The sequence below is a fragment of the Bubalus bubalis genome, chromosome 18, assembly GCF_019923935.1.
Source record: "Bubalus bubalis isolate 160015118507 breed Murrah chromosome 18, NDDB_SH_1, whole genome shotgun sequence".
Lineage (NCBI taxonomy): Eukaryota > Metazoa > Chordata > Mammalia > Artiodactyla > Bovidae > Bubalus > Bubalus bubalis.
Genome location: NC_059174.1, coordinates 61,645,194 through 61,658,685, shown reverse-complemented (window position 1 = coordinate 61,658,685; position 13,492 = coordinate 61,645,194). Strand labels below are relative to the sequence as shown.

At 47.0% G+C, this 13,492-nt stretch overlaps 1 protein-coding gene across 1 annotated transcript; it reads left to right on the top strand.

Annotated features, from left to right (window-relative positions):
• Window positions 1–11,841: 11,841 nt before the first annotated feature.
• LOC123330204 (vomeronasal type-1 receptor 2-like) lies at window positions 11,842–12,865 on the top strand. The gene has a single exon (XM_044931099.2). It carries the CDS (start codon window positions 11,936–11,938, stop codon window positions 12,863–12,865), a length of 930 nt encoding a protein of 309 aa, XP_044787034.2. The 5' UTR covers window positions 11,842–11,935.
• The last annotated feature ends 627 nt before the right edge of the window (window positions 12,866–13,492 follow it).

Sequence of the window (13,492 nt, the reverse complement as noted above, 5' to 3'; positions counted from 1 at the left end):
TAAACAAGTGGGACCTGTTTAAACTTAAAAGCTCTTGCACAGCAAAGGAAACTATAAGCAAGGTGAAAAGACAACCCTCAGAAAGGGAGAAAATAATAGCAAATGGAACAACTGACAAAGGATTAATTTCCAAAATATACAAGCAGTTCATACAACACAATACCAGAAAAACAAACAACCCAATCAAAAAGTGGGAAAAAAAGCTAAACAGGCATTTTTCCAAAGAAGACATACAAATGGCTAACAAACACATGAAAAGATGCTCAACATCACTCATTGTTAGAGACATGCCAATCAAAACTACAATGAGATATATCATCTCACACCAATCAGAATGGCCATCATTAAAAAGTCTACAAACAATAAGTGCTGGAGAGGGTGTGGACAAAAGGGAACGCTCTTGCACTGTTGGTGGGAATATAAATTGATACAGCCACTATGGGAGATGGTATGGAGATGCCTTAAAAAACTCGGAATAAAACCACCATATGACCCAGTAATCCCACTCCTAGGCATATACCCTGAGGAAACAAAAATTGAAAAAGACACAGGTATCCCATTTTTCATTGCAGCACTGTTTACAGTAGCTAGAACATGGAAGCAACCTAGATGTCCATTGACAGATGAATGGATAAAGAAGTTGTGGTATATATACACAATGGAATATTACTCAGCCACAAAAATGAATTCATTTGAGTCGATTCTAATGAGGTGGATGAACCTAGAGCCTATTATACAAAGTGAGGTAAGTCAGAAAAAGAAAGATAAATATCATATCAGTTCAGTTCAGTTGCTCAGTTGTGTCCAACTCTTTGCGACCCCATGAATCGCAGCATGCCAGGCCTCCCTGTCCATCACCAACTCCTGGAGTTTACTCAAACTCATGTCCATTGAGTCGGTGATGCCATCCAACCATCTCATCCTCTGTCATCCCCTTCTCCTCCCACCTTTGATCTTTCCTAGCATCAGGGTCTTTTCAATGAGTCAGCTCTTCACATCAGGTGGCTAAAATATTGGAGTTTCAGCTTCAACATCAGTCCTACCAATGAACACCCAGGACTGATCTCCTTTAGGATGGACTGGTTGGATCTCCTTGCAGTCCAAGGGACTCTCAAGAGTCTTCTCCAATACCACAGTTCAAATGCATCAATTCTTCGGTGCTCAGCTTTCTTTATAGTCCAACTCTCACATCCATACATGACTAATGGAAAAACCATAGCTGTGACTAGATGGACCTTTGTGGCAAAGTAATGTCTCTGCTTTTTAATATGCTGTCTAGGTTGGTCATAACTTTTCTTCCAAATAGTATGTGTCTTTTAATTTCATGGCTGCAATCACCATCTGCAGTGATTTTGAGGCTGCTGCTAAGTCGCTTCAGTCGTGTCCAACTCTGTGCGACCCCATAGACGGCAGCCCAACAGGCTCACCCGTCCCTGGGATTCTCCAGGCAAGATTACTGGAGTGGGTTGCCATTTCCTTCTCCAATGCTTGAAAGTGAAAAGTGAAAGTGAAGTCGCTGAGTCGTGTCTGACTCCTAGCGACCCCGTGGACTGCAGCCCACCAGGCTCCTCCATCGCCCCCCAAAATAAAGTCAGCCACTGTTTCCACTGTTTCCTCATCTATTTGCCATGAAGTGATGGGGCCGGATGCCATGATCTCAGTTTTCTGAATGTTGAACTTTAAGCCAACTTTTTCACTTTCCTCTTTCACTTATACAGAATCTAGAAAAATGGTACTGAAGAATTTATTTTCAGGGCAGCGATGGAGAAACAGACATAGATAATAGACTTATGAATGTGGGGAGGGGGGAGGAGAGGCTGAGATGTATGTTGAGGGTAACATGGAAACTTACATGACCATATGTAAAATAGATAGCCAATGGCAATTTGCTGTATGTCTCAGGAAACTCAAACTGGGGCTCTGTATCAACCTAGAAGGGTGGGACGGGGAGGGAGGTGGGACAGGGATTCGAAAGGAAGGGGATATATGTATACCTATGGCTGATTTGTGTTGAGGTTTGACAGAAAACAACAAAATTCTGTAAAGCAATTATCCTTCAATTAAAAAATAAATTAAAAAAAGAAGGTATGGTGCATATATACATACAGTACAGTGGAATACTTCTCAGGCATAAAGAAAGAATGAAATAATGTCATTTGCAGCAACATTGATGGACCTAGAGATTGTCATACTAAGTGAAGTAAGCCAAAGACAGATACCATGATTTCACTTATATGTGGAATCTAAAATATGACACCAACGAACTTTATGAAACAGAAATAGACTCTCAGATTTTGAAAACAAATTTATAATTACCAAAGGGGAAGAGACAGGGAGGGATAAATTAGGAGGTAGGGATTAAAATATACATACTGTGTGTGCTCAGTCACTGAGCCGTGTCCAACTCTTTGTGACCCCATGGGCTGTGGCTCCCCGAGCTCTTCTGTCCATGGGATTCTCCAGGCAAGAATACTGGAGTGGGGTGCCATTTCCTCCTGCAGGGGATCCTTCCACCTCAGGGATAGAACACGTGTCTCTTGCATCTCTTGCATTGGCTGGTGGACTGTTTGCCACTGTGCTACCTGGGAAGCCCTCATAACACAAACATATACACACTACTGTGTGTAAAAGAGAAAATGAACAAGGACCTGTTATGCAGCACAGGGGACTATATTCAATATCTTGGAATAACCTATAATGAAAAGAATCTGAAAAAGAATATATATGTGTGTGTGTCAGCAGTGGCCACAGGATGGAAAAGGTCAGTTTTCATTCCAACCCCAAAGAAAGACAATGCCGAGGAATGCTCAAACTACCGCACAATTGCACTCATCTCACACACTAGTAAAGTAATGCTCAAAATTCTCCAAGCGAGGCTTCAGCAATACGTGAACCGTGAACTTCCAGATGTTCAAGCTGGTTTTAGAAGAGGCAGAGGAAGCAGAGATCAAATTGTCAACATCTGCTGGATCATGGAAAAAGGAAGAGAGTTCCAGAAAAAACATCTATTTCTGCTTTATTGACTATGCCAAAGCCTTTGACTGTGTGGATCACAATAAACTGTGGAAAATTCTGAAAGAGATGGGGATACCAGACCACCTGACCTGCCTCTTGAGAAACCTATATGCAGGTCAGGAAGCAACATTTAGAACTGGACATGGAACAACAGACTGGTTCCAAATAGGAAAAGGACTACGTCAAGGCTGTATATGTCACTCTGCTTATTTAACTTCTATGCAGAGTACATCATGAGAAACACTGGGCTGGAGGAGCACAAGCTGGAATCAAGATTGCCGGGAGAAATATCAATAACCTCAGATATGCAGATGACACCACCCTTATGGCAGAAAGTGATGAAGCACTAAAGAGCCTCTTGATGAAAGTAAAAGAGGAAGAGTGAAAAAGTTGGCTTAAAGCTCAACATTCAGAAAACTAAGATCATGGCATCCAGTCCCATCACTTCATGGCAAATAGATGGGGAAACAGTGGAAACAGTGTCAGACTTTATTTTGGGGGGCTCCAAAATCACTGCAGATGGTGATTGCAGCCATGAAATTAAAAGATGCCTACTGCTTGGAAGGAAAGTTATGACCAACCTAGACAGCATATTAAAAAGCAGAGACATTACTTTGTCAACAAAGGTCCATCTAGTCACAGCTATGGTTTTTCCAGTGGTCATGTATGGATGTGAGAGTTGGACTGTGAAGAAAGCTGAGTGCTGAAGAATTGATGCTTTTGAAGTGTGGTGTTCGAGAAGACTCTTGAGAGTCCCTTGGACTGCAAGGAGATCCAAACAGTCCAACCTAAAGGAGATCAGTCCTGGGTGTTCATTGGTAGGACTGATGTTGAAGCTGAAACTCCAGTACTTTGGCCACCTGATGCGAAGAGTTGAATCATTTGAAAAGATCCTGATGCTGGAAAGATTGAGGGCAGGAGGAGAAGGGGATGACAGAGATGAGATGGTTGGATGGCATCACCAACTCAATGGACATGAGTTTGTTTAAACTCCAGGAGTTGGTGATGGACAAGGAGGCCTGGCGTGCTGTGGTCCATGGGGTCGCAAAGAGTCGGACACGACTGAGTGACTGAACTGAAATGTGGCCCCATCCACACAGTCACATCAGGACAGGCAGGTCGAGGCCCCCTCCTCATCACAGGATTAGGTGGAGATGTCGCCAATGCAGCTAGTCCTTCCGCCCCGGCCCTCTGAGCCTGGCCGCATCAAGTTCTGGGTCTGAGTCACTACAGTATCCAAGCCCATCCTTTCCCGTGTCCACAAGAATCCCTTCCTCCGTCTTGACTTCCAGAGTTAACCCCCTCATCCAGAGACCTCTGACACATCTTCTTATATTTTCTACAACTCAGAGAATGGGAAGGACTGGAATGCAATTGCTTGTTGTTCATTTACAGAGAGGGAAGATGCAAAAAGAAGAAAAAGATACCTTACTATTCCAACATTATTCTGGGACATGTCAAATCACCACCATTCAGGTGTATATTCAGTGTCTGTATTTTGACAAAGTCTGTCTCAATTGGACAATTTTGAGGAAAATCAACACCCAGGGACTTTTTTTTTTTTTTTTTTTTTTTTGACGCGTATCATGTTCTAAGCAGAAGAAAAGTCTTGAATCAAATAATCCAATTAATGCAAAGAGAACATGGGCATGAATGAGAAAGACCGGTTCAATTTTAATCATTCAGTTTATACATGGAATTGTATCTCTTTAATCATTCAATTTATACGTGGAACTATCTCATCAGGGTCAGGGGAGCGTCGGCAGGAACCCTCTGCTTGGGTGAGAGGTGCAGAGTTACGGAAGTGAAGTGAGTGAGCCACGTGACCCCCCCAGAGGGCAGGAAGTGCAGTGTCCAGTGTCCCTGCTTGCTGACCTTTCTCCCCGCCGTGGACGTGCCCTTGGACGTTGACACGGCCACCAAGCACCTCATCATTTCTGAGGACCTGAGATCTGTCCGGCGCGGGTTTACAAGCAGCAGCAGGAGCCGAGACCTGAGAGGTTCACCGCATCACTTGCGTCCTGCGCTCCCCGCGGTTCACCTCCGGCGCCGCTCCTGGAGGTGGAGGCGGGGTCCGACCGAGGGGACCTGGGCGTAGGCCGCGAGACTGCGCGCCGGCGAGGGGCGACTCGGCCGACTGCGGGCGCGGCTTCCGGGCCGTGAGTTTGAGAAGGAGCCGTGTTCTCCGCCTGCACCGAGCCTTCCTGCACCGAGCGGGGGTCTTCCTGAATGTCGGGGTCGTTTCCTTCTACCACGTTGGCGATGGGTCCCATATCTTTACATTCACTCAAAGTTCCCGCTGCGGAGCCGCTGTGTCTGTTTTTCTGTGCACAGCATCCGAGCCAGGACAACCAGAGCTTCCTGAGGGTCTACCCTGTGAGTCTGGGCACTGGCGGTCCTCGCTGAATCCGGGGCAAAGCCAGTGACAGCGACCGCTGAGGCGCGGGGAGAGAACTCTCGAGTGCGCGTGGCTGTGGCCGGGACGTCCCCGGTTGCTCCCCGCGGGGCGCAAAAGCGCAGCAGAGAATTACAGTTCATTAATCACTAACACAGATTGTATTAGATTGAGAGAAGCTTACATTTCCAGAAGTAGTGTTGTGGTTTCCGGACTTACTTCTATTTCAATTATTGGTTTTTGGTTTTTTTTTTTTTTTTTTCAGATCAGTTTCCAAATGTTTTCTTTTAATTTTCTGTAAGCGTAACCTAGTGTGTGATGGAGGTTCTTTATATGATGGAAACAAGACGTGTTTCAAGAGTAAAAATGTGTACATGCAATCAGTTTCATTCAACAGCTGAAAAACACATTCATTTCAGGTGCACATTGAACTATGCTGCATTCCCTTTCTACTGCACGTTGCTGAGCCTTCTGACCCCAGCAGGAAGGACCCACCTGGCCATGAGAGGAGGCCTGGCAGGACCTGAGAGGTTGATTAAGTCAGTGGGGAAAAGTCACCATCTTGCCTAAATGTGAAGCTGTGCTGATAAAGAAAATGAAGAAGACCCTGCCAGGGTCAGTTCACTCCTCTCAGGACAGAGTCCTCTGTCCAGTGCCCCTAAATGGACACACACTGCCCGGCACTGAGCTGACCTCCAGAATATTTGCTGAATTAACAGATGCCTCCATACTGCAGACCTTGTCTCTGAAATCTGTCTTTTGGAGAAATCGGAGACGTGAAGAAGAAATTCCATCAGGTGGACCCACCTCAAGTCCACTAGGTTCGCCTGTGGCCTCCACGTGCCCCCACTGCCACTCAGCTCCCTTGCAAGGGGATTTTATTGAATATGGTTCCCATTTCCTTCTTATTTACGTCCCACCTCCTTAATCCCATCAAATGTTGACTTATTTCTGGAATAAGTGAGGTTTTATTAAGGATGGGGGCTTCCCTGATAGCTCAGCTAGTGAAGAAACTGCCTGCAACACAGGAGACACAGGAGACAGAGGCTCGATCTTGGGATCAGAAAGATCCCCGGGAGGAGGGCATGGCAACCCGCTCCAGTATTCTTGCCTGGAGAATCCAATGGACAGAGGAGCCTGGCGGGCTACAGTCCATGGGGTCGCAATGAGTCGGACACAAGTGAGTGACTGAGCACAAGCTATAATCAGTTCTGAAAAGTTCTTGAAAAGGTAGTTTACTGTCTCTCTGTCTTAACAGATGCTTGACGTCCAGTGTGTGTTTACAATCAGAGCATCTCTCAGACGAGCCCGTTTCAGGTGCTTAGTAGCCACATGGGACTGGAGCTACCTTAATAGACAGTGAAATCAAGACCCTTTCACCAGTTCAGTGAGAAGTCTAATGATGAACCATGTCCTTCATGTAAGCAGCATCTCATAGCTCAGGACCAGGACCATCATTACCTAGTACCAGGGACAGCACAGAGTAGGTTCTCTGTGTTTAAATGTGTGGGGGCAGATTCTGAGGAGGAATAATCAGTCAACACATTAAATCATTATCATGCATATTTTCAGCAGACAGGGACCACAGTTGAACACTTTGAAGAGGCAGTGGCCGTCTTATCTGCCTGCCTTCTCTCCTCAAACCCGTGTACCTGAACTGTGGACAAGTCCGCTGGCCACAGTGCATCAGCTCCCTGCAGAAGGAGCCCAATGGGGATGATTGATTGTGCCCCTTCTGCTCTCTGGGCTTCAGAAGGATGAACTCAGGGTTATTTCCCAGCTGAGGGACCTGGTACCCAAGATCCAACTATCAACTGATGATTGCCATGATCAGTTTAAAGTATTCTAATGCTGTTGTTCAGCCACTAAGTCAAGTTCGACTCTGTGACCCCATGGACTGCAGCATACAGTCTAATGTCACCTCTCTGTTTATTTTCATCAGTGGTATTTCTTAGTCCCTGTGAGTCCAGAAACCTTTCCAGCAGTCATGGCCCAGAACACAGGGACAGGCTGGAGGTCCAATAAGAGGCTCAAGGAGGGGGCTCCATGGGTGACTTAGAACAAATGACAAAGTCCTTGCAGAGTCCTGTGGACACAAGGGAGACCTGAGGATTCTGAGGGAAACTCTGGCTTCAAAGGGGGCGTTTTCCAGATTAAACAGACCTGAGGCCATAAATAGAAAGGGCTGTGGAACTTCAACTCAGGAGAAAGCCCAGCCTCCAGACCCCATGCTGATGATCAGTGAGAACACTTTGGAACAGTTTGGAAGAGTGAGACCATGAGGAAAAATGCCCAACGGGAGACACAGTGAAGGGACCCCGGTGCTCTGTGAGTGTCCCTCCCCCAGCTGTGACTTTCACGGTAAACTTGGGCTCTCCCACAGGGAACTCAGAAAACTCTCCCTGCCCTCTGCTCAGCTGCTCACGGGGACCTTCTCAGTAATTGCCAGGAGTTGTCACTAGTCCCCAGGCGTGGGTGAGGGTGAGGAGCACTGGGCGTAAGATCTGCCCTCACTGGAGACGCCCCAGACTCTCCATGCAGACAGTGTCACCTCCGCTCCAGATGACATGATAATGGCTCCTCTGTGGGGAGAGCAGCCCAGGGACCCTGTCCCTATAACTGGGGCCCATGCTGACTGACACTTCCCTGCACAGAGTGTGGAGCCAAGTGCAGGCAGGTGAGTTCTCTCTTGTGTTCAGTCTCGGCAGGAATCAGGACAGCCAGCTCTCAGCAGGAGAGGAGCTCAAGCTGGGCAGGTGGAAGGTGGGAATGTGCTGGGGTTTGTATCTGAATGGGACCAGAGCCATGAGTTCACTGTAAATCTCCTTCTGAGATTACTTCCACATCAGCGTCCTCCGATTTACTAAGAAGCCCATCAAAGTCAGTCTGGAATTTCTGGGACAGTGTTTTGGTCTCCAGCATTTCTTCCTAATTTAGAATTCCCCTCTCCTGCTCTCGTTGCCCAGCTGTTCCCGCACCTGTCTGCTTTATCCACTGGAGCCCTCAGCACAGTGATCATAGCTGATTTAGGTTCCTGGTCTGACCATTCCAATTTTCCTGCCATGTCTGCATCTGCTGCTCGCTCTGTGTCTTCAAACTGTTTGGGTTTGGGGGGTCTTTTGTTTGTTTTTGCCTTTCAAAGTGCCTAGGAGTTTTTTCTTGATATCTGGATGCATTGTGGTGGGTAAATAGAGTGCCTGTTAATAAACCTTTGGTGATGTGGTGGTGAGCTGTGGGGATGACCTCAGAGAGACAGCAGTGAGGGGTTCTGAAAAGAGATCTTCGTTCCCTGCCCAGGAATTGAACCTGGGGCGCCTGAATGAAAACCAGGAGTCCTACTTGCCAGAACACCAGGGGCCTGAGGCTAGAAGCAAAGTGACCCTGGTTCTTTCCCCCATTAGAAAGCAAGAATGTCTCAAGAAGGCAAAAACTGTTTAAAAAAAAACAGGTATAAAGTTCATTATTAGAGACACAGCAAAGCATGTGGGTGAGCACAAAGAGAAGAATTTGTTTAAGACAGAAGTGGGGCGAGATCCTCCCAGAGAAAGGGTGTGGGCATCCTGAATGAGGAGCACAGGAAGAGGTGACGGAAACCCCTCATTTAGGACCATCCTTCCAGGACTGTCTTTGAGCTTTAGCTTTAGTCCATCAGTCATGTCCAACTCTTTGTGACCCCATGGACGGCAGCCCACCAGGCTCCTCGGTCCATGCAATTCTCCAGGCAAGAATACAATGGAGTGGTTGCCATTTCCTTCTCCATGGGATCTTCCCAACCCAGGGATGGAACCTGGGTCTCCTGCATTGCAGGCAGACCCTTTACCATCTGAGCCCCCAGGCAGCCCATGTATAACTATCACCACCATCTATCCCCAAACTTCATCCCAACAGACACTTGCTACTCATTAAACAACCTTCTTCCCCTCAGTAGAGCTGAGGGGTTCTGCTTTCGGGTTCAATGAATGTGCCTACTCCAAGTCACTTTTATTAGTGGAATCATATTCTATTTTTCCATCTGTGCCCGACTTGCTTCATTAAGCATGTTTTCAAGGGGCATTTGTGTTGTAGCATATATCAAATACGCTACATATTTCCTTTTCACAGCTGAATACTATTCCTGTGCAGTATAGGAGGACATTTTGCCTATCCACTCATCTACTGATGGACCTGGGGCTGTTTCCACTTACTGGTTACTGTGAACGATGCTTCTGTGAATGGTGGTGTGCACATACGCCGTCTGTTTTTAGAAATCCAGTTTCATTGTGAACACAGCGATGCTCACCTGTTAATATATTGTCTGTGGCTGCCTTCCCAGCTGCATAAAGACATGGAGTTGCTCAGTTGCATCTGGACCTACAAAACCTAAAATACCACTATCTGTCCCTTTACAGAAAAAGCTTGCTGATCTTTGGTCTGCTTGATGGGATTTCACTCAGAGAAAATGGGATTCAACTATAGTGGAATTGTTCTCTTTGAAAGAAGGAATGATTTCTGAGATTACCAAATGATGGTATTTACTAGCAAAAAGGACATTTGTCAGTAGGTCTTTAAAAACTCCACAAAAACAAACCAACCAAACTTCTGTTGGTCTAAATTCTAAATAATTGCTGTGGTTACTGTACGATTTCATATTATATACTTAAAATATTGTCTTTCTTTACCTTTGGCCAATTACCTTGTCTCTTTCTTGACACCTGACTGATTGCTGAACCCTCTGCAACTTGCATGGGCAACGTTTTGCTAAGACGGATCCCACCGCAGCGGCCTGTGGGTGCATGTCCACCCTTATTAGGGGGTGGGGCCCTCCTCCCTTTTCGGCCCCTGGGAAGCCTTCCTGCTCTTGGACAGACAGGGAAGTCTTCCTTGACCTCAGGCGTGGGCACAGTATCTCTTTACCCCAGCAGGACTCAGCTTCTGCCACTAGGTTTGTCCTTGGAGTGTGTGCGTGAGAGTAAGCCTTCAGTTTTACTCCACTCGATGAACACAAGCTGTCCAGCCCGGGGGCCCCTCTATCTCCTTTCTCAGGGAGAAGGGAGGTTCCACCTCCTATGATGAGGTCTCAGTCAGTCCCTGAGCCTGTGCCTCTGGACTGTGAACCCCCTGTTTCTCCATGTTTTTCTCCCCCTTGGGTGGGACAGCACAGATAGAGTGGGCTGGAGCTGCGGATTTCGCTTCCCAGGTGAGTCAGGCTCTGTGCAAACCCTGCTGGTTAGGCTCTAGTTAACTACCTTCCCAGGAAAGCAGATTCAGTTAAGAAGAACCCAGTGCTCTGATGTATTTGAAAATGTTTGCTTTCGTCTCCCAGTAATGGAAGCAGAAGGAGATGGATTTCTCTCTGATATCAGCTGAGGGAAATATCACCAGACTCACAGGACTGTGGGATGAGTAGTCCTCCTGGAGATTCTAACTGTCAGACTCCTACACACTGAATCCCCATCGATCCATCGTTATGACGAAGGATTTCCTACCCAGGGCTTCTTCCCGAGGGCTTTCTGCTCAGGAATCTCTGCTCCAATGTCTTGATTCCTTCTCTTCCCCCGCTGTCTCTTCCCTAGTGGAGCCAGTGATTCCCCTGTCTCTCACCTCTCTTACTGATCCAGGAATTTTCAGTCTATTCAGTGTTTTCCTTGTTTTTAGGACATAGAGGTGACTCCCAAGCTCCTCACACGAGGATCTAGAAAGTGCAGGTCCACAGCTGATTTTTTAAGTTATACTGTGTGTGGTAATTCTGATGAAATATGAGTTTCAAGTGTGAATAACTGACTCTCCTGCAACTGTGTTTAAATTAATTGTGCAGTCTTAAAGCTCACCGGCATTGTGCATCTTCCATTTCTTTCTTAACACAGGCTTACAATACGCAGGAATGTCTCTAAGGGGTTAGTGTATCTGCTAGTCTGTCTCCTGTCACATCATCATACACTTAGTACAGATTTTGTAACATCTATTATGCATCACACCATGTTACTGAACAAGTGATGTGGTCCTTTACTTCATGGACCTTACCTGCTGGTGGAGAATAAGGAAATGCTAAAACAATAGAATTAAATATAATCAGAGTGAAATGGAGAAGGCAATGGCACCCCACTCCAGTACTCTTGCCTGGAAAATCCCATGGATGGAGGAGCCTGGTAGGCTGCAGTCCATGGTGTCGCTAACAATCAGATACGACTGAGCGACTTCACTTTCACTTTTCACTTTCATGCATTGGAGAAGGAAATGGCATCCCACTCCAGTGTTCTTGCCTGGAGAATCCCAGGGGTGGCAGAGCCTGATGGGCTGCTGTCTATGCGGTCGCACAGAGTTGGACACGACTGAAGTGACTTAGCAGCAGCAGCAGCAGAGTGAAAAGTGTAACCGGTATCATGTATGTGTTCTTCAGGTTGAGCCCCTCCTGTGGAGTATGACCGTGCCTCCCTTCTCAGAAGAGGAGAAAGGAATTCTTTCCCAGTGTTGGTTCTGTGAGACGCCTCCTGATGTTGACACCAGCTCAGCCCCCTTTCCACTTCAGGCCACTCTGACGTCTTCTCCATGTCTGTTCACAAAGAAGCCCTGAGAAACGCAGGGGAGGCGGCTGTGAAAACCATCTTTCTGCTCCAGGTGGTGGTTGGGGCTCTGGGCAATGCCATCCTTTTCTCTTGCAGCATCTCTCCAGTCTTGCTGGGCCACAAGCAGAGACCCACACAGATGGTTCTGCCACATTTGGCCGTGGCCAACCTCCTGGTTCTTCTCTCCCCTGGGGTTCCCCACACAATGGCAGCTTTTGCGTCAAGAAAGCCCCTGTCCGGTCTCGGGTGTAAGTTTGTGTATTATGTACAGAGAGTGGCTCGCAGCACCACCCTGTGCTCCACCTGCGTCCTGAGCACCTATCAGTCCTTCACTCTCATCCCCAGGAGAGCGGAGTGGGTGATGCTCAGAGGAAGGGCCCCCAAGATCATTGGTCCTTCCTGCTGCACCTGCTGGATGTTCAGTGTCTTGATGTACATCCTTGTTCCTCTGAAAATCACTGGTCCTTGGGACACACACAACTATACTGATACTTGGGGCAAGTGGTTCTGTTCACCCTTAGCTACTAATGCAGGCTTTGTCTACCTGTGGTCCGTCTCGGATGCCGTGTTTCTTACCCTCATGGGCTGGTCCAGTGGCTCCATGGTGCTTCTCCTGCTCAGACACCGCCAGAGGGTGCAGTATATTCACACCCCCACTGGACACCACAGATGCCCCCCAGAAACCAGAGCCGCCCACACCATCCTGATGCTTGTGGTCACCTTTTTCATCGTTTACATACTGAATTCTACTTTTTCTTTTTATATCACTGTTGTTTTAGAGTTTCGTCTGTGGTTGATACAGACTTCTGATGTCTTGGCTTCATGTTTCCCCACTGTTTCCCCCTTTCTGCTGCTCCTAAGGGATCCTAAAACTCCTAGGATCTGCTCTGGAATCAATAGAAATAATGCTTAATGTGATAACTATCCAGTAGATGCCTTCAATAATAACTAATTCTCTTCTTTAAGTATTGAGTGACTATTTTTATTAAAGTATAATAAGTGTGACATTATATGACTTCAGGACTTACAACATTATGATTGAATATTTGTATACATTACAGATGATGAGTTCAATAAATCTAGTTAACATCTACCCACCTCCACACGTTTTCACAGTCTATTCCTGTATCAAAGCACCACGCTATACACCTCACACTCACATATCTTCCATGTCAGTGATATCTCAGTAAAGCTTCCTGAACCAGTCAAGATGCTGGGGCTTCCCCAGCGGCCCAGTGGTTAGGACTTCGCCTTCCATCGCAGGGGGCGTGTGTTCCATCCCCTGTCAGGGAGCTAAGATCCCACACGCCTCTCGGACAAAAGTGAAAAACGTAAGACAGAAGCAATACTGTAAGAAATTCAGTAAGGACTTTAAAAATGGTCCACATTGTGGGGGGGGCGGGGACTCTTTAAAAAGAAATAAAGGCCCTGTGACGTTCTCCGTGCTTCCTGCTGGAGGACACACCGCGCCTGCCTGTCCCAGCCCTGTCACGGGCGCCTGACAGGTGTCTCCATGTTACACGGACCAGGGGCCTTGCGA